Consider the following 27,024-nt stretch of genomic DNA (forward strand, 5'->3'; position numbering starts at 1 on the left):
GCTTGCGTTTACCCTAATACCGGACTCGCAAAACGCTATTGCGTTAGTAATCTTCCGGTGTAAAGTGACGGCCGCAATCACACAAATCCTGGCGCCGATCGGATAGCGGCAGTCCGATGCACTGCAGCCAGTCAGCTCGTGTAATGGCTTGCAGAGGGACACGATGTCGCAGCTCGACATATTGCCAGTCGCTACGTCTGCAGTCCACAACGCAACAAAGTCAAATCAAAGTGCTCGCGAAAAGACAAACCGATACTGACGGCGGAGCTCTCGTCAAAGACTGAGCACATTGTAACACAAGCAGACGACACTTGCTGTGTGCCGGAAGTGCTTAAGTCTACTGAAAAATTGTGCTTGTGCATTCTCTCTATGTTATTTTCTTTTTATAAAAACAAATTAACTAACATTCCAACTATTACGAACATCATTTGTTTAGCATAAAGCTTGAAAAATTATCGATCACGCGCCCTGGTCAGCCAATCGGATAGCTCACCCCACTGACGTCATATGGGTGATTTCGGTCATATGGGTAGGGGCAGCTTAAAATTACGCCGAGCAGTGTGCTGAGATCGGCAGCGATGTGCATTTTTAAAACCTTATAATAAATTACATGCTTTACGCAGAGCACTTAGATGTGTCAATTAATGATCAGAATGACCTACTCTAACGACTCAGTGCGTTTGTAGAAAATCCTCAACATCGTTTCAGGGTCCCTTTAAACTCCACCGCATCCTCATGCAAGTACCTTGGCCTAACTTTAACAGGTAATCTGAGCTGGACGCCACACGTTCCTATTACTAATGAAGCCAATTACGTTCTACGCCATCTCCGTCGTAACATGCGTCTTTCCTCACAGACAGCAAAGGACTGGAACTACTTGCCTCCCCACCTTGTGCTACACTCCCATTCTGCCACTTTGAAGAATAGTATCAATTGTATTTATTTGTGAATGTATGAATTAGTTATGAATGTATGTATGCATTAGGCGTGAAATATATGCATTAGATGTCAATGTACACACATCGTGTAATAACCCTTGACTAGGGGCCTTTGAGGTAATCGAATAAATAAAATTTCTTCTAGCAGCTTATTTTTATTTTCTCTTATGTTTTCATGTTCGATCAATGCTACTCTGTGGTTTGACATAGCATTCTTTACATCTACATTCGACAAAAAATTTTTTTTGCCTGACCAATGGCATTTATCTAACTAGGTATTACTAATGTCCCCCAAGATTGCCATTATTACAGCACCATATGTCGACAATTTCTGTAAGGCTTCCTTTACATGCTTTTCCATAGAGTTTGCCATGGTCCTCAAATACCTGTTACTCATGTACTAGGTATTCAGGCCTTCTGCCTATACGACAGATTAATTTTATTGCAATAGCAATTAGTGGACACTCCAGGCAAATTTTGGCCATCACTGTGATGTTCTGTATAAAGTCCAAGTGCAATAACATATCGGCTGCACATTGTATGCTGTGGGTGCAAGTAGAAGTGTGCGAGGGGGAGCAATCAATTTCAAATAGAAAGAGGGGCTGCTACTTCAATAGGGTGAATATATTTGTTAGAACTCAGGTTTCAATTTTTTTTTCGGTTTTCAGGAGTCCAATTTAGGGTTGCCATTATATATCTTACACTCAAAGTCAACCAATAGTTGACAATATTCCACACTGTCAAACATGTTACACAATACATTGTACCATAAACTCCTCAATAGGCAGACATAGTATGTTTCTTTCTAACCACGAGCCTGTATCACATAGAAGTTTCTGGTAACTCTTTACTTAATGAAGAACGAAGCGCATATTTCAATCGGTTCTGAGTTTTACTTTGGCATTTGAAGAAATGCTAGCAGAATGCGATATATCAAAATAACATTTACTACAGCAGAAGCTGTTAAAATGCCCCTTGATCTTGCTTAGTCCATATTGTCTTGGCAAGAATGAGAACACAGAATAATGCACACAACATGAACACAATAACAACTGAGCATTTTGTCGCAAGGAACCAAAGACCTATAGCATAAGAAAGCTAAAAAAGGAATGAATAAAATGCCAGAATGCCTAGATAAGGTTGCAAAAGAAAGGCTTTTATGGCCCAACTTAATCTATGCATTAGATCACTTCGTCATCTTCCATGAGTCAGAGTGCATTCAACTGTACCCTCAATATAAGCTACCTAGATCAATGCCCACACAGTCTGTACCTTCCACTGTCTTTGTTCTACATAGCTTCTGCTTGATGATGAGCCAACAGGCCCAGCTTAAAAGCTTCATTACTTTCATACAAGGATTCCATTGTTTATTTCTCGTAAGAAATGTTTCAAATGAGACAAGGTTGCCAGAACCTATTCTAAACAGAGGAGATGGCTTAGCAAATAACAAAAGGAAGAAAACAAATTAATATAACATCCACCATGGCTCACATTCGTTGGGCATCTTTACGACCACCTTCATAGGCAACCATATTTAGTAAGGGCACAAATACAGGGAGAATTTGGTATCTTTTCAGAGGAATGTCCTCTAAATAGTGACTGTAACCAATAGTATAACAAACTTTTTGTGCTTTGAGTGACCTAAGACCCCTTTAAACAAGCACTATTCTCGAACTTGACAAAAGGCCAAACCATCTCCTGCAGGTTGAAGATCACAATACTGCAAGGATTTTGCTAAAAGTGCATCCTACCTTGAGAAGTGGGCTGTGCATGTTGACTTAGCAATTCCTGCAACTTCTTTTCAAGTTTTTCCTTTTCATCTGACATTTGTACCAGCTTGAAGAATGAAACAATAAATACCCGCATAAATTTAGTGCACAAGAGGTGTAACACTGCTGTCAGACACAAGCCACTACGTTAAGGCAAGTTACCATGTCCTCTTGCAATGCTCTTACAGCATAATGTGTTCCCACAGTTTTTAAATGCCTAGAGCTCTATATTTGACTACAGCCAGTACACTGCTGGCATTAGCACCACTGTTAACACAAGTTAGCAGCTTTCTCTCATATCACAAGACAACATATTAGTACATGAATTTTTGAGCAAATGGCACAAGTTATGTTTCTTTGTTGCTTATCAACCTTTCAACATTTATACTTCACTCTTCATCAGCCTAGCTTAATGCTCTGTTAACAAGCTTAAAATGCAGTAAAACCTCGTTGAATCGTTCCTGTTAGGTATGTTTTCCCAGTGCCAACATTCGCAATCAAGAACACAAAAAATGACCCAATAAAGTTAAGCTCATTTTTTACCAGTTCATATGTTTCCAGAAAACGCAATTTCTTGGCACCAACATTCAGTACGTCACCAAACCACAATCGTATGATACATTTTCCGGCTGCTAGATCCCATGTAAACAAGAAAATTCGCTAGGCACGTGCAATCGAGAACAGTATATAGCTACCCACTGCGGCTCGCACTCAGTTTCTCATTTCTGTACCAGCAAATCTTCTATGGGGTCGTCGCACAAGGCATTCACAGCTATCACTGCCAATCCTATTGCAATAAGCATCTTTGCCTATCTGTTTCACAGCGCGTGATACCATCGGAAGCATAGCGCACACTTTTAATAGACAATAACCGAAACTCACCACCGTTCCCTGCTGCAGACTGCGATCGTATACGTTTTCTGGCTGCTAGATCCCATTTGAACAAGAAAATGCGCGAGATGTGCACGATCGAGAACAGTATATAGCTACCCGTCTCACGTTAAAACGATGGCACGCACACTTTCTTATTCCTGTATCAGCAAATCTTTGCCTGGGGTCGTCGCACGCCGCATTGACAGCTATCACCGATAAACCTATTGGGCTAAACATCTTCATCTATTTGTTTTACAGTGTGTGGTGTGTAGTGCCATTGGTAGCATACTGCATGCTTTTAGTAGGCGATAATCAAAACACGCCACAGTTCCCTGCTGTACACGATGCAATGTGGGTATCAAGTTTCGCTTCGGCGGCATCTGGCGTCGCCCACCAGCTCGATGCATGTTGGTATCTGTCTCGGGCCGTAACGATCCGCATGATGCTTTGCATTACGTTGATGTCGACAATAGTTGAGTCTGTCAACTTTTTTTAGTTACTTCGGATCGTACGCTTTCCCGGTTAGTATGTTTTATCTCTTATTTTTTTTTCAATATGTATGAATGAGTTTCTACTATATAAATCTACGTATGAGGGCAAATCAGAAAGTCTTTGCCCCTATTTTTTTTAAGCCAATTTACAGCTGTAAATGTGAAGTCAACATATCCATTCCCAGCAGTGGATCTTTCATGGACTGGGCCGGCCTTATCTTTCATGGACTGGACCAGCCTTAGCTCCGCAGCAAGGCGCTGCTGTCAGTTGTTAAAGATGGCAGTTGTGCTTCACACATCCACTGCATACGAGCAATAAAGTGCGATTCATTTTCTATGGAGCAAGGGATGAACGCCCATCGAAGTCCACAGGGAGATGCAGCCCACGTATGCAAAAAGGTGTCTCACTTTGTGAATTGTGAGGGGGTGGTGTTGTGAGTTCGCAAAAGGCCATGAAGGCTTGCATGACAATGAGCGTTCGGGGAGGCCGCTTGCGTCGCTGACTGACGACAACATTTCCCGCGTGGATGCAATGGCCTATGCGGATTGGCGTGTGCCACTCAAGGACATTTCCCAGGAGCTTGGCATTCCGTATGGGAGTGTTTACAATATCGTTCGTGGGTCCTTAGGGTACCAGAAGGTTTCATGTCGGTGGGCGCCTAAGCAGTTGGATGGCATGATTAAAGGGAATCAAATGACTGCTTCACTGAATCATCTCCAATAGTATGCTGAGAAGAGTGAAAGTTTGCTGGACTGCATTGTTACTGCTGATGAAACATGTATACTGCATTTCACACCAGAATCGAAGCAGCAGAGCATGGTGTGGAAACATCCGGATTCGCCTATGACAAAAAAATTACATTCAGTGCCATCTCTTCATAAAGTGATGTTAATGATTTTCTGGGATTGCCGAGAGCAACTCCTGCTGGATTTCATGCCACAAGGTGCAACCATCAATGCCGACATTTATCGTTCCACACTGTCACGTCTGCTGGCTGCCATCAAGCGAAAACATCGAGAGATTCTCGATGTGGACAACAAAGTTATCCTCTATGACAATGCGAGGCCACATGTGGCAATCAGAACCGCTGACAAGCTCCGGTCATTTCACTGGGAGAGTCTGGACCATCCACCATACAATCCAGACCTCACCCCTAGTCGTTTCCACATTTTTGGTCCCCTGAAGAAGTTCCTGGCAAGACTGCGATTCACGTGCAACAATGAAGCCAAGACAGCAGTCTGATGGTAGTTCCACAGTTAGCCAGATGAATTCTACCACAGGTGCGTCTCAAGTTTAGTGCTGCAATCAGACAAATGTTTGAACTGGTGTGGGGACTATGTGGAAAAACAGTGTAAGGCACGTAGAACAGTATGTGTATTTGTAATGACCTTTTTAAGGCTTGTAGCGCAGCTCAGAACAAGCAAAAAGGAAGGTGAAAGGGGTAATGAAAAGGAACGGAGAACAGATGTAGCGCTAACTTTCAATTGGTGGTTTATTTCGTGACACGCAAGGCTACTTATACACTCAGCGAACCATATGACATGAAGAGACAACACAAAACCAAGCAACAAACGCGAATGTAACCATGTGAAAAAACATACTCTGACAGCCTGTGGCGGCCGTCCGAGATATGCCAATTCCTTGCTAGATGACGATAATGAAGGTGAGCTTACACATGCACGGCCAAGACCTATGATAGCTTTTGCTTCGATGATTTCTCTTGTAAGCTGATTATGACTACGACCTAGAATGACGCAGTCTTCTAAAACAGGTTCGCAACCACACGTTTTGCAGCGCTGCGCAAGAAACGCCCCAGCTGTAATACAATTCTTAGCATTGTAACCATGTTTGCACAGCCTATCATTCAGACATCAGCCAGTTTGACCGATGTAACGTTTTCCGCACTTGAGTGGAAAACAATAAACAACAAAATGTGTGCAATTAAGTAATTTCTTTTTATGATTCTTATCACAGGTAGGATGAGCCTCCTTATGCGGGCAGAAAAGGGGCAGAAAAAAAACCACACGAATATTCGCTAGCTTAGCGACCTTCTTAAGATTATGTGAGACGGTGTGGATATAAGGAATAATGCTTGTCTTACCCCCAGTAGTTGTAGGATTATCTTCGTGCTGGTTGTCTTTTCTAAACTCTCTTAGAATCGGTTCTGCTACTGACACTTGTAAGGACACAGGATAACCAGCCTGCGAAAGCCGTTCGCACTGAGAGGCAAAGCTACACGAAACGGTATGGTGGCACGATTTTTTTAAAGCATTATTTAGGCAAAGGTTAGCCATGCCTCTCTTGACCACCTTAGAATGAGCAGAATGAAACGGCAGAAGTGGTTTGTTAGCACAAGGTTCCTAATACCAACAAGTGTGAATATTGGAACAAGTTAAGCGCAGGTCGAAAAACCGGATCGTGTGATTCTGTGAGAGCTCGTGGGTAACGCCAAGGGGTGCAAGGCATTCTTTGACTATTGGCACCACCATGGCAACCTCAGTCTCAAGGTCAGCCGGAGAACATTGAATACAAAACAAAAAAATCTAAATATTTTAAGAACGTCAGTCTGATTAAGGTTCACTGACATGGTGACATCTAGGCGAGCTAAAGATAAATCACTGAGGATCGGGGCAATGCAATGCAATGGGTTTGTTGCTTGGTTTTGAGTTGTCTCTTCATGTCACATGGTTCACTGAGTGTATAAGTAGCCTTCCGTGTCACGAAATAAACAATCAGTTGGAAGTTAGCGCTCCAGCTGTTCTCCGTTCCTTTTCATTACCCCTTCCACCTTCCTTTTCGCTCGTTCTGAGCTGCGCTACAAGCCTAAAAAAGTCATGACATACCAACTCGCCCAAACTGCCACACTTTTGTAATTACCTGTATGTATCTGATTTTGGCTAATTAAAAAATGGGGGCAAAGATTTTCTGACTCGCCCTCATATTTTGCCAGGCCACCATATCTTAATTTCCATGAGTAAATTAAGCTCGCTAATTCAAATGATAGAAGAAAAGCACAGTGCGTACATACTGTCAGATAAACGGCTTTTGTAATGTGTACATTGAACATGTTGACATGTAAACCAGTTTCTGTTAGAGCCTGAGTAAGCGTAAAAGCACGAAATGGCACGCCAGGCACTGGTGATGATTAAAGGGAAACGAGATCTATGGTCTGACTACAGATTTTGATTTTGATATTTGGGGTTTTACGTGCCAAAACCACTTTCTGATTATGAGGCACGCCGTAGTGGAGGACTCGGGAAATTTTGACCACCTGGGGTTCTTTAACGTGCACCTAAATCTAAGCACACGGGTGTTTTCGCATTTCGCCCCCATCGAAATGCGGCCGCCGTGGCCGGGATTCGATCCCGCGACCTCGTGCTCAGCAGCCCAACACCATAGCCACTGAGCAACCACGGCGGGTGGTCTGACTACAGACTACTTTAATTTTGGTCAATGGGTGCCACCATGTATGGCAGCAAAACTGATTTTCTCATTTTTGACACCAAACACATTTTGAAGTAAACAGACAATGAAGCCAGAATGTCTATTTGCTTCATATTGCTGTAACTAACAAAAAAATTGAGCCCTTAGTTCCTTCTCACCAAACATGTCTATACAACCATTTTGTTGCTTACAATTCAGACCTAATGGCATGCATTGGTAATTACAATTAGAAGACACCTTTGTTAGCTACCGGTGCAGGTGGCACTAGAATGATTTCTCAAAATCATGCAAATATTGCATTTTATTTATGTCCATGCCTCATCAGTCAGTGCATACATATGCAAGATTTTAGGCCTTCCAAGGTTGCCAATGAGTGACCAAGTCAGGCATCACCAAAAGACCATAAAAAGCTTACCAATTACAAGCAGCAGGTAAACACAAAGTAAGCATCACTTTCATTTTCTTGTTGTACCAGTATAACTTTTTTCTTTTTTTACCCCCTTTTTTTTGCGGAGAGGGGTTGTAAACTGGATGAAGTAGCAGCTTGTATGAACATTCTACTGCAGAGTTAACCCCATGTAGCCTTGCTGTTACTCAACTGAACACTCAATGGCTCAATCTTAAGTAACGATGCTTAAGAGTCATAAGAGTCATCCGTCCATAAATCAGTCTCTGAAGAAATCTGTATGACATGAGTAACTCTGCAGCTTCAGAGGAAAGACACCATAGACTAGTGAAATCCAATCAATTTGGTTGCCACACAACAAAATGAATCGTCACACCAAAAATTCCCTCACTCCATAATGGATTAAATGAGTTTGCATAAGTACAAACATGTACTTTCTACATGAGTGAAGGTAGTTCTAACCTCCGATATCATAAAAGATCTTACAAACACAATACACTTTTTTTTTTCAAAACATACTAAGCCATTAACACAAATCACATAAACCTCACAGAATTTGTACTGTTCCTTTAAGCTCTGCACAACCTTGAGACTCTGCACAAGCTTGAGCTAACCCACTCCAGAGTTTCTATCTGATGAAACAGTTTACATTTCTGTTTCTATCCAAAACAGTTAAAAAGCACATGCTTACAAGCTTACTTCTCACCTTAGTTTTGTGTGCATCAAGCTGCTGTGAAACATTATCCACGTAGGACTGGTAATGTGATGCCATTTGCTGCTTTTCAGCTGTAATCTGCTCCATAGCATCTTTATACTGAAAAAGAAGACATAATGCTAAAAAAGTTATAAAGGACTAACAATTAATAAACTTTTTGAGGGCTATCAGCTTGTAGGAGAGCCCAAAAAAGCTTGTCGTCCGAGATACTCACCGTACCAATGGAAGTGTATCCTTTGTCAGTAAGTTCCGATACTAATTTTTTAAAATTTATTTTCTGTGACATGCAAACTCAAGATATAGCTGTTATTGAGCCACTTTGTATATGCTCAAAGCAGACATAACCTTGGAAGGGCTTTCATGTAAGTGCACTAGGTGGCAGAGCTCCTTAGCAAACCATTGTTCAGCTTGTTGGCACATATAAACGGACATCACATGAGTGATATGATAGGCAAAAATTTCAAATAGAGCTTTATTTAAATGTTGTATTAAGTTAGAGAAAACTCTCAGTGAGACATGGAACATGATTCAGATAGTACAGTCGAAGCTCAATACCATAATGAACATAAATACAACAAATTATCAGATGCTATAATGAAGTAAACCTAAATTTTTCTCACCGATGTCAGTGGGTAACGAACATATGCTTATAACAAATGTTGGATATAATGGAAGAAATATTCGTGTTGGATGCAAATTTGTTACAATATTGTTTCTTTTTACTTGGTAAGGAAGCAGTATCAAAAAGTTGTGCCTGAATGGCACCAAATATTTCAGGGTGGCACGAATGCAGTGCAAGACAATCCCAAAGTAGCCCACCCATCACACAAATACTACTGCAAATTTGAAATGTGCGAGACCGTAACTGTATGAGAATTGCTGTGTTACTGTGTGCATGGTATCAGAAAATCTGCATTTTAAGAGAGCTGTGTTTCACCTGATCTCGCACAACAATTATGGAAATGGAAACTATATGCAGAAATCGACCATATCACATTCGCAAACAAACAGAAAGAAACTAAATGAACAATTGCTGCAGAACTTTTCGGAAGAGCCAGCAGTCATCCCAGATTTATGTTAAGGGGAGACGCTCCTCGAAAAAACATTTCTTTAATATTTGTACTAAAGATTTGAAAATCCACCCACTTATAGATCATTTCAAGCAGATTTCAAACATGTAATTAATCTCTGCGCAGCTGCTACAGTTCTTGAGTTAAGTCCTACACAATGGCAAAATAGGGTGATTTTGCGGGCACTGTATCGTGTAATAAATTTTTGCAAAACGCTTTGTGCTGTAGCTTATTTAGCTCTTTGTAGACCGCAAACTGCCGATATCTATTCAAACAGCATGTACAATTACTGGACCTATAAAAAATTAATTAGGACATGTCAACTAATTTTTTTCACAATCACATGAAAATAACCTTGTACACTTACAATTGCCTTATAGTAACGAAATTTGCCATACATACTTTTGAAGCTATGTACAGTGCTAATATCTACTTGAATTTGCAATATCTCCAAGCAGTTAGTTTCAAAAGTACATGGTTACATTTTAGAGAATTGAGAAAAAAATTTGTTGGAATGTTCAAATTTTCTTGCAATTTCAGTAATTGTACACACTGTTCGGCTAGATATTGGCACTTTGCGACCCACAAAGAGCTAAACAAGCTACAGCATGATGCTTTTTGTCAAAATTTATTATGTAAAGAAGTGCCCATAAAATGACTATATTTTTGGCGTTGTGCATCACATAACTCGAACTATAACAGCTACACAAAAAGTAGTACCATATTTGAAATCTGCATAGAAAACTCTATACTTCACTGAATTTTGAAATCTCTACTACAAGTAATAAAAGAAAGCTGCTTCGAGGAGCATCTCCCCTTAAGCATCATTGCCAGAGGTGAAAGTTGATGCTACCAGCATGACCCTCCTACAAAATGACATTGCGCTGAATGGTGAGGTCATTGTTCCCTCCCTCTAAAGAACTAAGCGTCAACAATGAAAACAAAGACAATGTAAACCACATTTTTTTTTCCCCTAGAGGCTTCGTGCATCATGAATATCTATCTGAAGAACAAGCAATACAACAAAACTTCTACACCGATGTGCTAAAACGCATGTGTCATGCAATTTGGTGGCGCAGTTATGTTCGTCATCTGGACAGTGGTTCTTGTTTGACTCTGCTTTATCAGTCTGAGGATATCTGGCCAAACACCATATTGCTGCTCCACCCCACCTCCCCATATTCACCAGACCTGTTACCATGTGACTTTTTTGTTTCCCGGAGCGAAATTTTCACTGAAATAGAAGTGTCATGAAGATATGACAGCAATGTGGTTTTCTGAAAAGCATTCAGGATGAAACTTTCTCTGCTTGCTTCCATGACCTCAAGAAATGTAGGTAGACAGTCAAGGGGACTTCTTTGATAAGACCTAGAGTCTGACATAATCGTTCTGCACAAACCCGCAAGGTGGAGAGACATAGTTAATAAAGGGAAAATGAGAAATCCACCCAAACGTAGCTAATTAGCTACATTTGGGTGGATGTCTCATTTTTCCTTTATTAAGACCTAGAGTCATTAACTTGAAATTTGAATAAATTATTCTTTACAAGGTCAGTCATGGAACTTTCTGACAAAGGTTATACAATACAGGTATACAATGCTCCCACACTTAACGTGAAATTTGAAAAGGGATATCTTTTCCCATCTCTACATGCATTTATTTGAAACAACCATGTTTGATATAAGGAGGCTTGACTCCACGAAGCTACTTATGTAAGGCCCTACTTGGTTTACAATAATGTTTCATAACTAATTTTCAAAATAATCAAATTTTTTGCTTCGACAGAGCATACACTGTGACTAAAGGTATGGCAATGCTTTCATACATTATAAGCCCCATTATTTCAGTGAGATTGCTAGTTTCTGTGAGCACACCAAAGAAAAAAAGAAAGAAGGAAAGAACAGAAAAAGTAAGAGGAGTGTTAACAGTTCACTTGGTGCGACAATGAATGGAACAGTTGCCAAATGACTGGGACACGGTGTGCCTCATCATCACGCTCATAAACATGAAATGACTTGTCCATCAAGTGTGTGCGATGGGATTATGTGCGGAATGTGCAAACCTTACTTCCCTCTGTCCTACGTTCCACCCCTCTATGCCAAGGAATGGTTTCCCTCCCATGACCCTCTTTGTGGGTTCACCGAACATGTCCTGATAAGGCCCTCTACCAGGGAGCAGCAGAGAATGAGGTTGCCCGGATGGTGGATGGTATAAGAAAGCCAGCAAGCCACCACATGTAGACACATCTTCTCTGCCCTTGTGCACAGGTGCACGCACACTGAACGTTTCTGTATTTTTTGTCTTGGAGCGCACCGCTCACCTGTAATGATGTATTAAAGTTCTGTTATTTGTTTTTACACCACCTCGCCTTTCCTGGTGAACCTTCTCCGATGGTCAACCTGGTTTGAGCTGCAAGCAGACACTGCTGAAGGCCACAAAACCTCGTCCCCTTAACAGGAGGTGGAAGCAAGACAATGACTCGAGAAAAAGCACAACAGCCATTCTCATAATGTACACGGTGGTCCTTTATGAAAAGGAATGTGCGATTGCGCAGCCTATGCTCTTTGCGAACTGCTTAGAGTGCCAGCAACTGGCAGCAAGATGAAGTATGTCCACTTTTGGCATCTATGGAGGCCAGAATAACCAGGCATGGCCGATAGGCAAGCGCCTGCTGGAATTAGCTGGACACCTCTCTGCATGACTGTTGCAAAGGAGCGGGGCCGGCAGTGCAGCGTCTGCTGCTAGCAAACCACGCTAGATACACAAGCGCACTGGAAATGTGTAAGTGCCAACATACGCCCAGTAGTTATTAGATACTCCCAGCGCATATTAATGTGTAAGGATTCTAGCACTACTTTCCTCTGAACTCTGTACGTCCATCTGTCTGTAACGCATTACACTCTATGCATAGGTATACAAAGGATCCTATGGAGGTATGCAGGGTGTCCCAGCTAACTTTGGCCAGTTTAAAAATATGTGAATGCCACGTAGCTGGACAGACCCAAAGTAAAGTTGTTTGCAGTCACTTGGAAATACTAAAAATTAATTTTTTCATTCCGCCTAATTAGATAATTAGTCTTATATTTATTAATCAACTTCCCTAGTATTATCATTAGATGAAACCTGTCAATGAGAAAATTGTAGAGCGACATGAAAAACTCTGGATACAGCTTTCTGTTGCTCAATATGTGCTACATAAAAGTGTTTTTTCCGAGCGTGAAAGAAGCCCGCAAATGCACATAAAATTGCCGCAAGACTGGCCGCTCGAGGCACTTCATGTGTATTCTAAAAAATATTCGAGAAGTTCATTAATTAATTAAGACAAATTATCTAATTAAGCAGAATGAAAATAATAATTTGCGTATTTCCAAGCGACGGCAAAAAACATTACCTTGGTTCTGTCCAGCTACGTGGCACTTGCATATTTTAAAACTCTGGCTAAATAAAGTTAGTTGGAACACCCTTTATAGTCGATTCTCATTACAACGAACCCTGATAATTCGACAAAAAATGTCCGTTTTATCCAAAGTCCATCACATCCGAAGCATTGGTTGCGATGTGCAACAAAGTTATTGCAAAAAGCGAGTGACAAACGTCTAAAGTAAAGAACAAACAAAAAAGGCGCAGTTTCACCCGAGAGGCGAAGCATCGATTGGATAGCAAATTAGTAGACAGCTATGCAAAGTAAGTATAGTAGGTTTATTGGCCGTATAAAGCTGTAAACATTCGCTTACTAACTAAATTAACAAGCACAGTGTCATACGCGCACAGGTAAGCATGAACACATCTCACTCGATGACCGCAGAAAGTTGCTGTCAAAACGGAGTAAGAAAGCACGGTAAAAGCAGCTAACAAAGTGACCTTCGTGCTCTCTCTCGCTTCAATGTGAACTAAACGTCGAAAGCACAGTGCATATGAAGCTACCGGCACTGGGCACACTTTGTCTGCATCGCAGATCGCTTTCAAGAAACGGCACTCGCGTGGGCATGTACTTTGTCCACATCGCAGATCCCTTTCAAGATATGATGCCTGTGCGGCCGTGCCTTAAGCAGCAGCGCCGGAATAGAACCGCCTTCCCCTCGCGCCTCACGCGCGAAAGAAGACGGTGCACTGCTGCCCCGCCTTACTTCCTCACGCGCGCGATATTGAGTCGCGATCAACGGCTGACCCTCGCAAGCCAGTTGTGAGTCCATGTAGACAAGGCAAAAGTTTGTTTCATATGCCTGATTTTAACAAAAATTAAAGCTAATTTTGTCCGATGTAGCCGATAGTCCACTGTAGCGCAGTCCTTTAAAAGCAAACTTCATTGTGTTAATAAAATAGGTAGCGCAAACTAAGGTTGAAATATGGTCCGTTATATCCGAAAGTCTGCGGTACATGGGTTCGTTGTAATGAGCCTAGACTGTGTATGAGAATGCCTTATGAATTTATGATTATGACTATATGTAGCGAGAACTGAAGAGGTATAAGAGTAATTAGGGTTAATGAAAGGCTAGTATGATTAATAATGATGAAATGTGTTAAGTATAATGATGATTAATTGTGGGTAATTAAGAAAAATAAGGCTAATTATTATTTATGTTAAATTATTACTCTAATCAAGAGTAACTAAGGTTAAATCAATGGAGCCTAATCAAGAATAATTACGGGCACTTAAAATTAGTCCGACTTAATTCATTATTCTTAATTAATTACCCATGCAAACCTCTTCATCATATATTTAACTCATCCTAATTGTGTAATTAAGAAACACTGAAATTATACAAAGGCTAATTATTTAGTTAAATTATGTTTAATTAATGATGCCAAAGTTTGACCTGAGTACATCGCTCTCTCCTAAACCCCTCCGAATCAGGTAAGATTTATTCACACTAGGCCGGGAAGCGGGCAGCCAGAGCTGCGTGCTGCAAAAAATATGCTGGCAGTACCTGTTAATTAGCAGGCATGTGTTGGGACTTCCACGTTTTCAGTGCTCTAGTGTACCGAGCATGGTTTGCTATCAGCAGACACTACGCTGCAGGCTCTACCCCTTGCTCCTCTGTCTGATGTGGGAGGGAGTCCTGCAGCAGCTTGCCTATAGCCTGTTTCACATGCAAGTGACAGCGCAGTAGTGGTCAGCACGGCTGAGCGGCACCGCGGCACACAGACGCAGCTTCATTTCACATGCTCCGTTTTGGCGCAACGCTTGCTGATGTGATGCACAGTGTTGCTTGCGCAAAACACCCTTGAGCCGCAGGTTTCAGCGGTCTCCCAAGAGCTGCGCCTTGCTCCCCATTTCCATGTTTTGGCGCACTTAAGCTGCAGGTTTTATCGGTGTATTAAGTTGGTGCTCCACTTTTGCACTTTTAAACCTTGCAGAAAGTAAAAATACTGTGTGTCAAACTGCGAATCCAACTTTCTTATGTTCACATTTATGTGTCTTTGAGCTCTTTATAGGCACGTAGAATTAGTCATATGGAAGCAAAGGAATGGATAGGCTCGTATTTCCACGACTTGGGCTTGAAGAATGTGCACGTCAGCCAACGGCTCTTGTTTTCAAATGCCGCAAGGCGTTCGAGTGCCATTTCGATCACCCCGATGCAAGAGGCCTATGCATGGTTTTCAAAGAAGCTCACGTCCCTTTTTGCCTCTAAGCATTCGAGTAGAAACGCAGCAGCCCTTATAGAGCTTGGGGTACGTGACCTTTTAACTGAAGAAACAAGACCAAATAAAACTACAAACACGCTAGCCGGTGTTGTAAGAAGAAAAAAACACCTACATGGGCTGCGAACAAAAAGTATGGACTGCCGCTTAGTCCCGTCTGTCCGGACCGATATGGGGTCGCCATCAGGAGAAAAAATAGGCATGTGTGGACAATTTCGCTCCAAAGAATGGAACTTGAAAACGACACATGGAAACAAAGCAGCACTTCTGAGGCACCAACGGACATGGCCGATTCGACCAACGCCGACTTTTACGTTATGGAAGTGTGTGTGACTTGCGAGGATGAGAAAACTGGTATTGGGAAAGGAGGCTTGCTCATGCGCCAAGCGTCGCGCCGTTTCGGGCCCAAAATCGCTTGCACGTGAAACCAGCTCATCACTCATGTCTGGCTATCCTGGCCACAAATAGATGATGCCACACGCGGATGTACTTCCTCTTGCTGCCACTTACTGGCACTGTAAGCAGCCTCCGCAGAGCACAGGCCACGCACTCGCGTGATCCCTTTCATAAAACACTGTGTACTGGCTGGTACAAAATAATTGAGGATCTCTGAGCACATGCCACAGAATTTTCACACCCTTTAACGAAGCAAGTGCGTTCTGTCTGTGGTGCATGCATGTTGCTTTCATGCTCATGTGCCTGCCCATATTACTACTGTTTGGCACCCTTCTGTCAGAGTCACGATTATTGCAGAAGATTGCACAAGGAGAGCACTGTCCTTTTTGACTGGCGGAGTGTGCAGTGCATTGTCACAAGTCACAATGGCTGAAAAAGACACTGCTCTCCTAGCATAATCTTTTACAATCATCACAATTCTGACAGCAGGCTGGCAAAAAGTGGGCATATGGGCAGAAACATGTGCATGAAATGACATGCATGCGCAAGGCCAGGTTTCATCAGAAGGCGCTTGCTTTGTGAAGAGGGCGCAAGAATGCAGTTTGGTGCACCACTCGCAGATCCCAAATTATTTTTTACCTGCCTGTACCATTCATGCCATTTAAGCCCAATCTTAAATGTACTTGATATTTGTGGCTTCCTTCGGAGCTATGTACTACCGTTATGTCAAGTTTTTCCTTACATACTTGATGATCAGTCTTCAAGAATTTTCATCAGGTGTAATCCAATTGCTTACATCTTGAGTACCATTAAATAAATGGTAGTATGCATGCCCCTATTGCAAACCAAAGCATGTGGTATGTTAGACACACCTCAGCAGCACGGCGCTCGAAATGTACTTTCTCCTGGTGCAGCTGCTCCATGCGGGTCAATGCCTCCTCAGATGCTTGGCTTCCTCCAAGCTGCTGGGCATACAGCTGAGCCATTGACAGATCCTGCCGGACCCTGGCCAGCTCTTGCTGCCCTTCTTCAGCCTCCTTTGACTGCAGCCACAAGGTAAAGCCAGTCACAAACAACAGGGCTACAACTGCTTTCCAATGTTTCAAGCAGGAAATGATATAGCTTCCCGGTTACAGAAACTGTGAATTACAATGGAAGCCCTTTAAGAAAATGTCCTGCAAGTCATTTCAATAAAAATGTAATCAATAACTACATCAGTACTCAGGTTCACACAACAGAAATATGAAAAAGCTGTGTATAACCTACAAGATAGAATCTGAAAGACAGTAAAGTTGCCTCCCTTGAACCCATAGTAATCCAATCAAGACAGAAGTTCAAACGAAGATGCAAACTTGAAGTGATGCACAGTAGTGGAACAAGAAATGTTGCTTTCACCCTTTGCAGGACAATGAGACATATGCGGCCCACTTTGTGATGTGCACAAAAACACTTCTCAGCAGAAAAAAAGAGTGCATTTATCTTGTTTGTTTGGTGCTGCCTTCTATCTAAAGGTTTCAATACTTCATGAGAGAATATTTTTTAAAATGAGTACTACGTGGTGACAAATATGCAAAAGCTCGAAAAATTGTTTTCATTATTGGAATGCTTGCGTGATTTGACCCACATTTTCTCACAAGAAAGAAAGTTCTCAGCATGCCCAATAAGCTATTCCTCTTTCCTGTTTAGATTTATACCTTTAGCTCACAATAAGCACCCATTTTTGTATCCTGAGGCGATAGCTCGTCCGCAAAACTGACCCTTATGAGCCCTTGTGAATGCACATGCCAAAGGATGCACATGTAAAAAGATCCTGATTCTGTTGGTGTTCAATGCTCTGGCAAAAAGTGTGCATAAAATTTTTGTGTATGGCCTCTGCTGTGCCGCTTTAACCATCATACTTCAGTTCGCTTTCCAAGGGAAGTGGTTACCGATAATTTTTCATTGATACCCTCAAAGGCCAGTGGTACAAATGAGCCCCGCCTTTAAAGAACTAGGACAGGGCCGGAACTGCTTTTTTAGCAATGTTTTTACGTACACATAGGTCAGCTTCCTGCACCTTTATAGCAACCCCCAACGTATGAGGGTGGGGGAGAGTGAGCTACACAAACACAGAAATGCTGCTAAGGAAAGCAGTTTCTGCCCTCATCTATGAGGGTGGGATGAGAGTAGTTGCTGCACTGCTTTATGAGGGGAGTGAGCTAAGCATACATAAAAAATTCCCCGACAATTACAATACTCCCTAATGCACAATTTGAGCACAGCTCTTCACATGCGTTCATTTAGTGATACATTGGTGGCACAGACAATCTCTCATGCGGCACATTGCAAACGAAGAGAAGTGCGGTGCAACTGCCTTGCTAATCGGGAGATCGCGAGAGGCAGTGAATGCAGACAGACCTCCGCTTATGCAACACTTTGTTTCCATATGTGGTATCAGTAGACGTGCTTGCCACATGCCTTATTGACGGCATCATCGGTGAACAGACCAACGTGCGTTACTTTGGTGCTATCTTTTAGCGACTGTCGCCGCAGAACACATCTTCCACGGCACTACGATTTTTTTCTCAAACTTTTGTCATACCGTCCTCCTTCGCTTTCCTCCTCGTGCTCTCTTTGCTATCACCACCTTTCATCCCCCATCTACCACTATCGCAGTAGCATGCATGTATTAATCTTTTCAGTATCGCGGATGTACCGGTATGTTTCTACATTTTTTTCCCACCATGTCAGTGATGTGTTCATACGTTCTCCACTTTCTCCAGTCAGATGTACACAGTAACATGAAATTGGCAAGCTCTGAGGTAGTTCCGCTATCTGTTGTATTTTTCTAGAAGCATACTTGATCATCTCTCTGGGTTTGCACAGTCAAATGCAAAAAGCAATAAAAGAAAAGACACATGTGATAGCAAGAATAGTAGTCACAAGCTAAATCTTTTAATACTGCATTAGGCCCCATGAATATTACACTACATCACAAATGTTGGTAAGAAACTAGTACACACCTTTCTGCTCAGTTTCTCAGACAGTTCAGCGAGCTCCTGCCTTAGCTCTTCCATGGACTTGCTAATCAGAAAAGCATAAGCGGGAACAGGGGGGAAAAAAATTGAAGTCAGGTGCTGCACTAAAGTAACCAAATGCCAATTTCTGAAGTTCATTCTATAACACACCTAAGCCTGTAGTTTTCTGTGTTGAGACGATCCACTTCTCTCTGAGATTCCTTGGTGCTCTGAAAATGTAAAATGCATTAGAAGTCAAAACAAACAATGCTAATGCAATTGACACACACCCCAAGTGTTAAACTTCAGGAAAAATGGAAAACTTAAAAGGGAACAGCATAAAGCACAGAAGATATCAGACCATGTGTTGCAGCAATTATAACATTCTAAAACCAAGAAACCCCCACCCTGTGCTAATCACAATATGCTGAAGGTGATAGCTGGGTGTGACACTTATGATTAAATGCAGTAGCAATTTCATTTATGTCCACTCAATGGTGATTTTCATGTTACTATTGATCACTACTTCCACAGCCATAATTAGCATTACATTTATAATTTCACTTTTTATGGCACAGTCATTTAAGCTCCACATCTCAGGCTCACCATTGTTTATCATGCATGAGCGACAGCATCAAGTAGGGTTACAATGGGGTGGCACCAATTGTGAGGGTGTTCCAAATAACATCCTCCAGGGCTGAGCCCCACAATAGACAGTCATAATGACACTGAGAACACTGAAAATACTGCAGACAGCTATAAATGTAAAAGATGCAGCGTACTTTTTCTTGGACCTGACTCTGGCTGCTGACTGTGCTGAGCTTGCGCTCCAGGTCACCGTTTCTCTCCCGTAGAGCCTTCAGCCTACCTTGTAGCTCTTCTGTTTCCACTGCACGATCCACAAGAATGGAAGCACAAGCTTTCAGCATTCCAACAAAACCTGGCATCATGTATGCATGTTCATTCCTGCTGCACATGTACTAGTAGAATTCAGACTGTACTTCCAGGCAGATCACACATCACATCACACAGTAGCTCGAAGCAGACAAACAAAAGTTGAAGATTACCACAACTGCAATTAAAAAAAGAAAATGACCATCTATTCTATAGTTGGAAACCAGCATAAACATTAAATTCCTCTGCTTACATCACCAACACATATGTGTGCGAACACAATATTTTTTTTTGTGGGTGTGAAGTAATCAGCACAAGAAAGCATCCTGTGTTATATTTCCCATCAAGCTCCAAATATTGGACAGTTATAGTTGCCCATCCACTACTACTACCTTCGTGGCACCACAACGTACCCTTTACGTAATCCAATGTAATCACACCAACGTAATCTTTATCTCCTTAAAAAGATGTGCACAGCGGCAGGCATTGCAGTGCGCAGGCAAGTGCGCCAATTCATCTTTCATTAACTTTTGTTCGTGTTCCCTGGCTCGATCATTCAGGCACCGTCCTGTCTGCCCTATGTAGGACTTGCCACACGCTAGGGGGATTTCGTACACAACTCCTACATTGCATTTTCCATACGGCTTGGTATGATTCTTGCCACAGCCTTGCCTTCCTTTAGGATCACGGGAGGTGCGGGGGCAGAGCCGCGCCAGTTTAAATGGGGCTGAAAAGACAAGGGGGACTCCAAACCTGCCTGCCACCTTCCTTAGGTTGTGAGTGACCCTGTGCATATACGGTGCCACTTCAGGTCTTACAGCCATAGTAGTCGTCCTCACCCTTGCTTTGCTCCTAGATCCTCTTACCTTCTGCAGGAGGGTTTCCACCACTGGCGTTACCATCGAGTCAGGGAACCCTGCCATCTTAAGACAGGAAATCTGATTGTCAAAGGCAAGCTGCATCTTGTGCACACACGACTTGCAGAGAGCCAATTCTAAGCAGAGCATCCCTACTCCACGTTTAACAATCTTTGACTGGGAGGAGTCATACAGTACCAAACCCTTCTGTGCCCGAGGGAAACAATACCAGCACGCGTAGCCTTTAGCAAAGAAAATGCTTAGGTCTAAAAAACGCAAGGAATTGTTGAGTGGAAGTTCGCGAGTAAAAAAGAAAGCCCTTTATCGAGTTGTTTAAGGACGGCTAGAATGCTCTCACAAGAAGTTAAACTTCCTTGCCCATTAAAAACAATTAAAGAATCATCCATATATCTAAAAACTTTTAAAATGTTTAAAAACGCCCCCCCATATGCATGGTCAAGTGCTTTGTCTATGGTAGCTAAAAAAATTTTACACAAAAGTGGCGCAATGCACGAGCTGATGCAGATTCCACGTTTCTGCAGAAAGAAGTGTTCGTCAAAACTGATAAAAGTGCTATTAAAATAGGTTTCTAAAAGTGTCAAAAAATCTTCCACCAAAATAGCAAATGCGTTCTGGAAGGGAATAGTGCCATTTTCTTCAATACACATCCTCACAGCAACAAACAGATCTTTATGAGGAACGGAGTAGAAAAGATCTACATCAACCGCAAAAGCCGGACGTATGTCCTGGTTAGCACTTAGAAAATCAACATCCTCGTCAGAGCTTTTGTAACAAAGGGGTCGGATATAACAAGTGTCTTCAAACTCTTCAAAATGAAGCACCTAACTTGAACCTGCAACATTCCACGCTCGCTAACTATTGTCCCGAATGCATTGCTGGGCTTATGTGTCTTCGCAGTAAAGAAAACAATTAGCACGGGGCCCGAAGCGCTACTAAGCATTTCCTTTGCTAAAGGCCACGCGTGCTGGTAGTACTTCCCTCGGGCACAGAAGGATTTGGTGCTATTGGCGGCGAGGAGTTACGGAGTCGCCATCTATCGGAAGCGCCTCGTGGCGTAGTATGAGGGATCACGCAGCGCGGTCCTCATAGGTTTTGCTGTCAGCGCTCACTGAAAACACCACGCGCGAGCTCTCCCGGACATTTCTATAAGTACTTTCGAAACGAGAGAAGTTTTTTACTGTCTAAATAATAATCTTGGGCAAACTGAAAGCACACAATCGTTTACAGACGTTATCTCTTTACCGAATATGTACAGTGAACGCCACTGCGCGCGGTCGCCGCAATGGAGTCTCCCGAACCGGCTTCTTGCGTGAAAGATAGGTAAACGCTGAGAGCAAACTATGTGAAATATGTTCTTAGAGTGTTTGTATAACTAAATAACAGAACGAAGTCTGAATGCAGCGATCGCGCAGATTCGCAGCGACCGACTGCACGTCTACATGCTTGTCCACGCACTGTTTCGCTTTCTCCACGTGCGCGTTTTCGCACCGTGCCATGAGCTTTAGGCCGCAGGAATATGAGCATTTGACAGTATACAAGCAACCATTGTTGCGTGGGCGCTATCAGAGCTGTTCAAAAATAATTTTATTGTAGAGACTTCGACGCTACGGGGACTGTGATGTGCCGTTGCGACGATTCAATCTTTTTTTTTTTCTTCTAAATTCTTGCATGTTTCAATATTATTGCTCGAGTTGCATCGCACTGTATGTTTATCGGTGTTCTCAGCGTATGATTCCCCGCTGCTTCTTTCTTGTAATCCAGTGCATTAATTCATAACACAAACATGACCATATGCCAAGCTTTTTTTAAATGTGCTTCTTACCGCTGCCTTTCCACTCCACTGAACTTGCCAGTATCTATAGCATCGACAAGTTGATAGACCAAACCGTTATGACATTAGTCGGGCAGCGGACTCGGGCGAGCGTCTCAGTGCGCGTTTTCAGAACATCGCAGACTGGGCGCCGTAGCAGAAATCTTCCTCGCGTCTGTGCTTGCTGCATACCCGAGTTGTAGCCGATGACTGTTTGCCGGTTTTATGTTTTGCGAGCCAAGCTTCACACAGCTTCTTGACCTTCGGCTACGTGTGAATAAGGCTGACACCGGCCTCCGTTACGTGCGTCCGGCCCTGCGGCACCGAGCAGTAGCCTACCATGTTGCGCGCCTTCAAAGGCAGCCACTACCTATTGTAGTGCTTTCAAGCGTTGTAAAGGAGACACTCGAAGCGGGATAATTTCGCCACTAAATGAGGACCGCAGCGTACGAGGGAATTTAAACTCGTTTTCAGCTCGCTTCGGCGCTCCCGAAGCAGCCGACGCGGCCGCTATGTCCACGTGATCCCTCCTAGCACGTCACGCCGACGGTGGCGCCAGCTTTTCCAGTGGTGGAGCTCGAGGCCAATGTGACTCCTCCCAGTCAAAGATTGTTAAACTTGGAGTAGCGATGCTCTGCTTAGAATCAGCTCTCCGCAAGTCGTGCGTGCACAAGATGCAGCTTGCCTTTGACAATCAGATTTCCCGTCTAAGACGACAGGGTTCCCTTACTCGATGGTAACGCCAGTGCTGGAGACCCTCCTGCAGAAGGTAAAAGGATCTAGGAGCAAAGCAAAGGTGACGACGACTATGGTGGCCGTAAGACCTGAAGTGGCACCGTATATGCACAGGGTCACTCACCACCTAAGGAAGGTGGCAGGCAGGGTTGGAGTCCCCCCTTGTCTTTTCAGCCCCTTTTAAGCTGGCGCGGCTCTGCCCCCGCACCTCCCATGATCCTAAAGGAAGGCAAGGCTGTGACAAGAACCATACCAAGCCGTATGGAAAATGCAATGAAGGAGTTGTGTACGAAATCCCCCTGGCGTGTGGCAAGTCCTACATAGGGCAGACAGGACGGTGCCTGAATGATCGAGCCAGGGAACACGAACAAAAGTTAATGAAAGATGAATTGGCGCACTTGCCTGCGCACTGCAATGCCTGCCGCTGTGCACATCTTTTTAAGGAGATAAAGATTCTGGGGAGAAGCCAGGACCAGACTGCACGCGAACTGGTGGAGACTTATCACATAAAAAAAAAAGGCCAAGACTGTGCTAGTGACCCTTCCATTAGGTTGTTTCAATCGGAAATAGATTTTTTTTTTATAATTGGTTGCCCCGCTAGGCTGACGAGTGTTCTTGTTTGCTGCATTCAGCGCATGTTCTATTTGTCTATATATGCCCACGGGCTGCTGTGAATAAACCAGTTGAAAGTCACCGCCCATGTCGCTTATGTGTTCTCTTCCACTATCCCCGTCTTTATTTGTGGTCAGTATGATATGCTCTAGTGCTTGCAGCAATAATTCTGTTTTTTCAAGTTTCACATCTTTTGCAGTTCTGTTTACACTGCAAGGATCAAGGTGCCTTCTTATGCCTCATACCCTAGCTCGCGCATGGTCCTAGCTTGATCTCCTGGAACTGCCACCCCAGTGGCAACATGGCGGACACGGCTAGTGCATCAGAGGTAACTTCTCATGCAAACCGTGCTTCTCCCACCTGGTGTTGAGTCATTGCACAAGCGCACATCACCAGGCCACACCCTGATTGGCTGCCCAAGTGGCGGTCCCCGGGCACCCTCCCCACCCGAGCTCCCTTCTGCTGAGCACTTCATCGCCACGACAGAAACTCACAGGCCCATGAGTTGGTTACATGGGACCTTTGCTCCCGCAACTTCTCGTTCTTGTACTTGGTTGGACCACTAACCGGTGAAGCAGGCATGCCTACTCGATCAGTCTTACGGTAAACCTTTGCCCATAAGTGCCATGACTGTCACACTGTGTTGTATCTTGGGTTAATAAACCCGTGTTTATTGACGATCTGACTCTGGAGCCTTCTCTGCGCTGTGTCGGAGAGTCAACGAACCCTGCCGTAGCGCCTTTGTGCGTTGCAGAGTGGAGGAGCACTGTGCCCTGTTCTTACCATTGCTTGTGGGGTAAGCCTCGTGCAAGCCTACCTCCACAACACAGAGATTTGAAAATGTTGGTTCCGAATAGAGCCAAGCAATGTTGAGTGATTTTTGCTTACCAAGATTCAACTGTATAAAAAAAAACCATGGAAGAGCTGCTACAGTATTAAGCTGCCTCCGGCACAGCTATTTAGGCAAACATCACAAGGTGCAGTTTAAATGGCTCTTTTACAATCCGTGCAGGGCTGCCTCAATTCTAGCACCAATGTGTCTTGAGTCGTATTGAGCTCAGTTTTCCCCTTGAGATTTAATTAAAATTAAATTCTGGGGTTTAAGGTGCCAAAACCATGATACGATTATGAGACACACCGTAGTAAGGGACTTCGGATTAATTTTGACCACCTGACGTTCTTCAATGTGCACCCAATGCATGGTACACAGTACACGGGCATTATTGCATTTCACCCCGGTTGAAGTGTGGCCGCGGCGGCCAGGATTCGATCCCATGCCCTCGGACTTAGCAGTGCGACACCAAAGCCACCACGCCACCACAGCAAGTCCTTGAAGTCCACTGCAAGCTCATAGCTATAATCATCAGTTTTCTCAGTGATGGAACACCAAACCACTATTATCACCTACCACCATCACTATAATAGCAGACTTACTTTCTCATTCTTTGGCCATCAGTGTTGTCAATACTATTGAATTTAGTGGCAAATTATTTCTCCTCATTTCTTTCTCACTGACAGAATAAATACTCTTTTGTCCTCTTAGATGTACTGCATGGTCTACAGGTGACAGAAGCACTTTCAAGTGTATAATGCTGCTGACAAGATTGTGGAGTAGTAAGAAGAATTTTGGTCACAGAATCAAGTGGTTATCAAATAAATACCTGGATCACACATTACTGTACATTTTATTTTGCTTTATTATGACAATCAGTGAATTGGTAGGACTATATGAAAGCTTAGCTGATGTCAGGTCGACAAAGCTTATGAGCGCTTCATATTTAAACGGACACTAAAGGTTAACATTAAGTCAACGTGGACTGTTTAAATACCATCTCAGAAACCTCGAAACGCTTGTTTCGTGCAAAGAAGATACTTATTTTAAGAGAAAACGCGTTCTGAAGCGTCCGCGTACCTCTAGCGCAGTTCAAATCACCCGCCCTCCGATCGAGGAGTATTGACGTGATGGTCTCATAGTGATGTTGCGCCATCGGTAAGTAAAACGGCTCCTGCAGACGGCGCTACGGCTTTTCTGCACAAAACGCAAACGCGTGGCCAAAAAGAGCCAAGACAGAGCCGACAGCAGCGCGAAAGCAGAACTATGGTGGCTAGCGGAAGGGAAAGCGCACGACGATAAGCTGGTTCTTCATTTTACGACACCAACTTCGACGCTCGTTGCAATGGATGACCCTGACAACGACACATCAGCTCGCGATGCTGGGCTCGAGTTCAGCAATTCAAGCACTGATGAACATGACCTGCTGTTGAGGGCTCATGCTGCCGGCGTCGTTGCGTACTACTACGACGACCGCCTGCTTTGAAAGGCACTTCATGCGACTTCAGTAAGTTGGCATTGAACTCGTAATCCTCTGGACGAAAGTGTAGCAAGCACACTACATGATTTTTCGGCTCTTTGACAGCGCACTGTGGCAGAGGTACGGCACTTAATCACTTCGAACGGAGAGGTTCACTCGTTGGCACACAGTGATAAGTAACGTTGGATTCGCCGCTGCAACTGCCCTTGGCCAAGTTCCGCGGACAGTTCATGCATCACGCGACATCACATGGACGTGGCATTCTCGCTGCTAGTTCCAAATGCAAGTTTCGCGAGCCAGCAGGACAACCGCAGCACGACGCGATAAAGAAACAATTGAAACTCCAAAGCGCGCGGCGCAAAGTCGAGCGCACAGAGTTGAGTGAAAACGAAACCTTTCAATCACCCATACTACTCAAGGGTAACGTCAAAATGTTGTTTTTTCTTAGAATCGAATAGAAGTAGACAAGTAGCATTTTCTTCCGTCTTATAATCTAATGAAATTATCTTTTTAGTACGAGTAGTTGAGTATAGCGACATAAATTATGATGAGAAGTGCTTTTGTCATCGGGCTAGTACTGGAATGTCGCTGGGGGGTCTCAAACTGTGTCATGCATTTACCTCAATTTCTCGGTTACTAAAGCTCTGTTCGCGATTATATTGACACCTTAGACGTTCTAGAGCACTGCTTTATCGCTTTAACTTGACTCTCTGGTAACCTTTAGTGTCCCTTTAAAAACTAGAAGATAAAGCAGAGACAGAAAAATTTGCAGTTATGTCCACACTGTAAAGCAATGACAGCAATAACTGGCATTGTATACACAGCATCTACATAGAATGCAAGCCACAAGAGTTCTTGAAACTACACTAGCTCTGAAACATCATTTATAATTTTTTTGCACTCCATGAAATCACCACATATGTCATGGATCACAAAAGTGGTGTGTGTCATTGGCAAATCTAGACTGTTGCATCTATTTACTGAGCATGAGAAATTTTTGGAATGCATAAAATAAGCTTTTTGGACGGATGTCTCACACAA

At 43.2% G+C, this 27,024-nt stretch overlaps 1 protein-coding gene across 5 annotated transcripts in view; it reads right to left on the reverse strand.

Moving 5' to 3' along the window:
* LOC142589844 (golgin subfamily A member 2-like) overlaps positions 1-27,024 on the reverse strand; it is a 163,282-nt gene that overhangs the window by 117,836 nt on the left and 18,422 nt on the right. For all 5 annotated transcript variants that reach the window (XM_075701476.1, XM_075701492.1, XM_075701468.1 and 2 more), the window contains 6 exons: positions 19,525-19,631; positions 18,914-18,972; positions 18,749-18,809; positions 16,619-16,789; positions 8,629-8,736; positions 2,690-2,774 (listed from right to left, as the gene is read on the reverse strand). In XM_075701476.1, coding sequence (XP_075557591.1) covers positions 2,690-2,774; positions 8,629-8,736; positions 16,619-16,789; positions 18,749-18,809; positions 18,914-18,972; positions 19,525-19,631 — 591 coding nt within the window. The remainder of the gene's footprint in view (positions 1-2,689; positions 2,775-8,628; positions 8,737-16,618; positions 16,790-18,748; positions 18,810-18,913; positions 18,973-19,524; positions 19,632-27,024) is intronic.

Source organism: Dermacentor variabilis, chromosome 1 (genome assembly GCF_050947875.1).
Source record: "Dermacentor variabilis isolate Ectoservices chromosome 1, ASM5094787v1, whole genome shotgun sequence".
Taxonomy (NCBI): domain Eukaryota; kingdom Metazoa; phylum Arthropoda; class Arachnida; order Ixodida; family Ixodidae; genus Dermacentor; species Dermacentor variabilis.